At 40.7% G+C, this 7,374-nt stretch overlaps 1 protein-coding gene across 2 annotated transcripts in view; it reads left to right on the top strand.

Moving 5' to 3' along the window:
* DNAH5 (dynein axonemal heavy chain 5) overlaps nucleotides 1–7,374 on the top strand; it is a 202,374-nt gene that overhangs the window by 172,096 nt on the left and 22,904 nt on the right. For both annotated transcript variants that reach the window (XM_087721975.1, XM_087721976.1), the window contains exons 70-72: nucleotides 1,079–1,228; nucleotides 4,650–4,895; nucleotides 5,586–5,805. In XM_087721975.1, coding sequence (XP_087578101.1) covers nucleotides 1,079–1,228; nucleotides 4,650–4,895; nucleotides 5,586–5,805 — 616 coding nt within the window. The remainder of the gene's footprint in view (nucleotides 1–1,078; nucleotides 1,229–4,649; nucleotides 4,896–5,585; nucleotides 5,806–7,374) is intronic.

Genomic DNA, 7,374 nt, shown 5'->3' with positions numbered 1-7,374 from the left:
GTAGTGGAAATTTTGAGCAGTTTGGAGAACTGGTAAATACCACCTCTGGCTCTGCCCCGATCTATTCTCTGCCTTCCGAGTCCCAGCTGATCAATAGGGAATGGGGATTTTGCAGTATTCTTCCCCTGCCATACCCACCAAGCTATGAATCCTACCACTGATATAAAGCATATTCTTTAAATAACTTATTTGCATGGAGCTAATGCTTTCAAGTTAAACCAGGTCTTTAAATCTAGTGTAAGAATTTGCTGGTAAAATGCTTGTTGAAGTGTACCTAGGATAAAAGTCCCATCTTTATATTTTGGAGCAAATAAAACTGCACTGGGTATTAATGCTTATAGTTTATTACACCTAGGACTTATTCACTAAGTAGTGAATAAAGACCGATACCCAATAAGAAAGATGGAGGTCAGTGGTGGGTTTCAAAAAAAAATTCGAACCTACTCCGTGGGTGTGGCCTCCTTTGTGGGAGTGGCTTGCTGGCCATGTGACCTGGTGGGAGTGGCTTGCCAGCCATGTGTTTTATTTTCTTTTATTAATTTTTTTTTAAATTTTAATTTAAAACAAGTACAACATCTTTCTTTACATGCTATAGAAAGTGTATCAGTCGGTCACAAATAAACTTTCGTACATCTCCTCCACAGTCAACAAACATAACTCATATTAACTCAAGCAATTTAACTCAGATATTCATACATATCACCATTGTCATATATCCATTTTCATTTGACTGTAATTATTATTTAAAAATATTGATAACAATAATACTCTTAAACAATACATGCCCACACCAGTGGGAAAAGAAAAAATCAAAAAAGAGGAAAAAAAAAAGACAAAAAGAAGAAAAGACAAGGCAGGGAAGAAAAAACAAAAAACAAAAAACAAAAAAAAAGAACACAGGTATATATTATTAAAAAAAAGTATATCAGCTGGTTACAACATGTTTTGGTGCATCTCTTCCATTAATTCATATTAATTCAAATATCTTAACTCAAATGTTAACTCAAACATTAACCATGTGTTTTATTTTCTAATGACTCCTGTGGAATATGATACTCTCATTGTATTACATTATCAGATCTCACAGACAGAAAAACAGTGGAAAATTTGGTTTGATAAGGAAAATCCAGAAGAGGAACTTGTTCCAAGTGGCTATGGCCAAGCTCTGGACTGCTTCAGGCATCTCCTCCTTATTAGGTCCTGGTGTCCTGATAGAACTATTGCTCAGGTAATGTGTGAACGTTTTAATAATAGAATATGCCGAATAATATTTTTGTGGTTGTTATGCATTGCCATATGCAGCTCTACACACACACACATACACAATTCCAGGAATATCTCTAGCTTTGAAGGGGGAAGTGCTTTCCCTTTCTCACATGTGCATTCATGGGACTATCATTTTAGTTCATTCTTCTTCTATTGCCACAGAAGCAGCACTTCGTAAAATACATTTTAGTTCCTCCAGGCTCGGGAGAAGAGAAACCAACATGGATCTGAGATAGACAAGACTTTAGAGATCAAAGCCAGCATTTCAGATTGTATTCAGAAGCACACTGATTACCGTATTGTTGAAATTGTTTCCACCCACCAGCATATTCTGTAGACTGTATCAATGTGAACAAAATAAACTTTCCTGGCAGTTCAAAAGTAACTTCAAATATAGTGTGTGGCAATAATGAATGTTTGAATGTTTATTTCATTTATATGCCGCCCTTTCCCCCCGGAGGGGGACTCAGGGCGGCTCACAACTCAAACCAGGGAAGCGGGGATACAGACAAATTAACAACAGCACAAAAACAATACATGATTTAAAACCACACAACAATCATACCATTCGAGACGGGGGCAACGGTTCTTTAGCCCCAGGCCTGTCGGAACAGCCAGGTTTTAAGGGCTTTGCGGAAGGCCTGGAGGGTGGTGAGGGTGCGAATCTCCACGGGGAGTTCGTTCCAGAGGGTCGGAGCAGCCACAGAGAAGGCTCTCCTCCAGGTAGTCGCCAGTCGGCATTAGCCGGCGGATGGAATTCGGAGGAGGCCTAGTCTGTGGGATCTAATCGGTCTGGTGGAGGTAATTGGCAGCAGGCGGTCTCTCAAGTACCCAGGTCCAATACCATGAAGGGCTTTATAAGTGACGACTAGCGCCTTGAAGCGTATCCGGAGACCAATAGGCAGCCAGTGCAGCTCGCGGTAATCAGTCTCAAGGTAATGAAGATATGAGTACCTCCCATTCCAAAAAAATTGGTACAGCAGCCAAGAACAGGCAAAGTTTCCCCAGGCTACAATCTCCACTTGCTAATCTAGAAGCCATGAATCCAGGATAATTTTCAAGTAATAGATCTGCTTCTTCAGTGAGAATCTTGTAATCTTGTGTCAGTATATGGGGGCGGGTGAGTCTCTGCTCAATCTAATAGCTTCTGGAATAAATAATATGTTACTCTTGCCCACAATTCTTTTTCAATTTACCTAAGATTCAATTTCAAGCTAAGTCAGAACTTGCAGTCTTGTCCAACCCCATGATGGAGACCAGTGGTGGGTTTCAAATTTTTTTAGAACCTCTTCTGTAGGTGTGGCCTGCTTTGTGGGTGTGGCTTGCAGGCCATGTGACTGGATGGGCATGGCCAACTTGTAAAATGTGGTGAAACTCACTTAACAATGCTCTTGCTTAGCAACCAAAATGTTGGCTCAGAAACTCTGAGCACGCAAGTCTTAAAGCTATCACGTTACAAGACCCTTGCACCCCTAACCCTTTAGAAAAAAAAAAACCAGGGCTGTTCAAACTTGACAGCTTTAAGACTTGTGGACTTCAACTCCCAGAATTCCTCCTCTCGCTCTTCATCTTGATGATGTGCGGACGGGCGGGGGGGGAGGGAGCTGGAACCGGTTCTAAACGGCACTGTAGATTTGTGGACCCTCTTCTATAGAAGAGGTTAGAACTGGCAGGAACCCACCCCTGATGGAGACATACAAGTAGATATCATTAGGTTATTGTTGATACCTCATCCCAGTCTCATGCCAGGTTTCACCCATCAATTTCACATAGACATTAAATGAAGTGAAGGGACATATCAAGACAGCTGGCATCCCATAAAGAAAGGATCAAGGGTTCAGTTGCTCAGCACCCATTAACGTTAATTACCTTTTTTTTTACTCTGATGGGAACTGAATCACTGTAAAATGATTCTTTGAACTCCCAACTGATTCAGGGGTCTTGAATGATTCTATAATCAATGGCATTGAATACTGGTGAGACATCTAATATTTCCCAAGGGCTGCATTTCCAAAATCAGCCCTTGATTTTACGGATGGGAAGAATGTTTTTTTTTTTTAGGTCTAGCTTTCCCTTAAACTTACAGTAGTGTATACATGGCCAGGGCTATCAAACAATCTCCAAGAAATGAATGAACCAAGAGGAAGGCCTTAGAGGGACATTGCAAGATGCTAGCTTTGGGGAAAGCAGTAATTGTACATTGCTTTCTAGTAAACCAGTGTTATTTGTGATGAAGGGATTGAAATTGTTTTTCTTAGATCAGCAAGTGAATACCATTTGGCTTGAACCAGTGGTGGGTTTCAAAAATTGTTCGAACCTACTCTGTGGGTGTGGCCTCCTTTGTGGGAGTGGCTTGCCGCCCATGTGACCGGATGGGAGTGGCTTGCCGCCCATGTGACCGGATATGAAGATGCCGACGACACTTGTCAGAACCACCTTAAATTACCTCACACACAGCACTGGCATGCATAAGAATAGGATGTAAACTTGTTTTTTAAGAGGCATCTTTGGTTTGCGTTAAAACAACTTCAACACACGCAATGTTCTGATTGCACCACAAACGCGGTAGTCATCCTTACCTTTCACAGAGGCACTGAGTTTTATAAATAGGAGCTTGATAGTGTAGAATAATCATATCCAAGGACCAGTGGTGGGTTTCAAAAAAATTTGGAGCCTCTTCTGTAGGTGTGGCCTGCTTTCCGGGTCCACTGGTGGAACCTCTTCTAACCGGTTCGGTAGATTTGACGAACCGATTCTACCGAATAGGTGCGAACTGGTAGGAACCCACCTCTGGCTTGAACCCCAGCTTTACAAATTGAATATTTGTCCTGTTGCTTTCAATGAGAATGCTAAAATGCAAATACTGCTATCAGCCCTTGTGCCAATTAAAGTTTAGCAAGAATCTCACAGACATTATTTTAAATAATAGGAACATTTAGTAGTTAGATATACAAAATACCACCACTCAGAGCCGAGGTGGCACAGTGGTTAGAGTGCAGTACTGCAGGCTACTTCAGCTGACTGCTAGTTCGGCAGTTCAGCTGTTCAAATCTCATCGGCTCAGGGTTGACTCAGCCTTCCATCCTTCCGAGGTGGGTAAAATGAGGACCCGGATTGTTGTTGGGGGCGATATGCTGACTCTGTAAACCGCTTAGAGAGGGCTGAAAGCCCTATGAAGCGGTATATAAGTCTAACTGCTATTGCTATTGCTATAATAAGATTTACACTTCTGAAATGTTCTAATGGGTTGACTATACATTCACGTTTGACCTTATCAAACATGCAAATTCTTCCCTAAATGCTTTGTCTCCAAAGTCCCTGCATTTTTCCTATTAAGTATATGTGAAACATTAATATATATCTCTTTTTTTTAAAAAAAATAGGCTAGGAAGTACATTATGGATACCATGGGAGAAAAATATGCGGAAGGGGTCATTTTAGATTTGGAGAAGACTTGGGAAGAATCCGATCCACGCACACCTCTCATCTGTTTCCTGTCAATGGGCTCTGATCCAACTGATTCAATCATTGCTTTGGGGAAAAGGTTGAAAATCGAGACACGTTGTGTTTCCATGGGTCAGGGGCAAGAAGTCCATGCGCGTAAACTCCTGCAACAAACTATGGCTTATGTAAGGCAACTTTTCCATGCTAATTTGGTATAGGCCATTTTTTTTTTAAAAAAATAGAACATTACAAATGACTAGTGAGAGGTTTAGCTAAGCACGAATACAGCGTAACTAATATTGTTTATGGAATAGAATTTCTCTTTTTATTTCTAAAGAGCAAAATAGGATTATTTCTAGCCAGTAGCATTCCGAAAATGAAAATATATTATGTTTTCAAATCAATTGCTCTATATATTTTGATTCAAAAATGTTGCTAAATCCAATACATGTTTATATTTGGCAGCAGGCAGGAATATGTATTGCTTGGGTGACACACATTTATATTGCAGATAAATTAAGTTGTTGCTTTGTTGAATTTCATTTTCAAAATAAAGTTGATCCTTGTTGGTGATATTTGAGTGAAAGATTATGCTAGTTGGATACGTACAAGATAGTGTTCATCCTACCACTAAAAATCAAATCTATTCCAAGTAGGATCCATAGAATTCTTTCAAATTCTTAGTTTATTGGCTATACTTCAGTTACGTTCGGAGCTAGAAACAAATTATAGTATATTTACAAGATACTATGACAGCACTGAGGAGTTGTGAATTGAGTATCACTGAAAGGCAACAATAATCTGAATGCATGGTGTTAATTTCCAAAATGAATAACAAACCCAGCTACATCTCTCTTAACATCTTATTATCTTAGGGTGGATGGGCCCTCTTACAGAACTGCCACTTGGGTCTTGACTTTATGGATGAGCTGATGGATACTATTGTGGAAACAGAGATCGTTCACGAGGCCTTTCGCTTGTGGATGACTACAGAGGTCCACAAACAATTTCCTATTACCTTGCTACAGATGTCTATAAAATTCACTAATGAACCTCCTCAGGGACTTAAAGCTGGCCTAAAGAGAACATACGGAGGTGAGTGACTTAGCCTCAAACCAGTGGTGGGTTTCAAAAATTGTTTGAACCTACTCTGTGGGTGTGGCCTCCTTTGTAGGAGTGGCTTGCCACCCATGTGACTGGATAGGAGTGGCTTGCAGCCCATGTGACCGGATATGAAGATGCCGACGACACTTGTCAGAACCACCTTAAATTACGTCACACACAGCACTGGCATGCATAAGAATAGGATGCAAACTTGTTTTTTAAAAGGCATCTTTGGTTTGCGTTAAAACAACTTCAACACACGCAATGCTCTGATTGCACCACAAACGCAGTAGTCATCCTTACCTTTCACAGAGGCACTGAGGTTTATAAATATGAGCATGAATAGTGTAGAATAATCATATCCAAGGACCAGTGGTGGGTTTCAAAATTTTTTGGAACTTCTTCTGTAGGTGTGGCCTGCTTTCCGGGTCCACTGGTGGAACCTCTTCTAACCGGTTTGGTAGATTTGACGAACCGGTTCTACCGAATAGGTGCAAACTGGTAGGAGCCCACCTCTGCCTCAAACAGATATTTGATAAATGTTCCCCATAAAATTGAATATTTTATTCAGTTTTCAGCAAGACAAAATCACGTAGCTTTGAATGATCTTAAGAGTGCTTGGGGTATTTTGATCAATCAGTTTGTACTGGATTTTCTACTTTAAACATATATTAAATATACGATAAAGTTGCAGATGACTATGTCTATAAATAGCTGGATAATCATTTGATAATCAGTAAATTATTGAGTCAGGCATGTCTGCTCAACTATTGAAAATGATTACCGTCATTTTCGTCAGAACATTAAATTTTTTCACTGAGTGTTTTCATTCATGTATATTATTAGCAATAGCAATAGCACTTAGACTTATATACTGTTTCCCAGTGCTTTACAGCCCTCTCTAAGCAATTTTACAGAGTCAGCATATAGTCTCCAATAATCTGGATCTTGCCGGTCAGGATTAAACTCCAGGCAATCAGCTGAATTAGCCTGCAATTCTGCATTCTAACCACAGCCCCACTGCGACTCTATTTCTTCAAGATTTGGGATTGGTTTAGAGAATTTGTTTTGATACTTATGTGTTCTGACCCCCTCCTCTGTCCAGTAACGAATGCCGAGACAAGCTTAAATGAGAATGTCCTTTAATAACAAGTTCAGACTCTTGGTGGCTGAAAGCCAAGTAAACAAACAGATAAGGACCTTGGCAGCAAGGCCGCCAAACTATGGCAGCAATTCAGACAAACTCTGGCAGCAATCCAGCTTGCCAAGTTTGTTTCTCTTTAGTCAAAGCGTTGACTTCTGCAAGAAGGGCGTGGCACAAGCAGTCTCTTTTATAATCTGGAGATGAGCCTAATGACCACCAGCTGCACGTAATTACCTCCTGTAATTATGTAATTGTTCTTGACGCCGAGTAGCCCTTCGACGGCGTGCATCCCGGAACAACTCACTATTGGTTTCTGGATCACTCTCCCTTGTCTCCCCACTGATATAAGGCGCCACCTGGTGGCCAACCAGTCTCTCTGCGCCCTGCTCAGAGTTGGAACCCTGTCCAGGGTCCTC

Source organism: Thamnophis sirtalis, unplaced genomic scaffold, assembly GCF_051295495.1.
Source record: "Thamnophis sirtalis isolate CommonGarterSnake01/CBP01778 unplaced genomic scaffold, rThaSir2_p1.2 scaffold_8, whole genome shotgun sequence".
Classification (NCBI taxonomy): domain Eukaryota; kingdom Metazoa; phylum Chordata; class Lepidosauria; order Squamata; family Natricidae; genus Thamnophis; species Thamnophis sirtalis.
The sequence above is the reverse complement of the archived record's forward strand: the minus strand, read 5'-3'. Positions and strand labels throughout refer to the sequence as shown.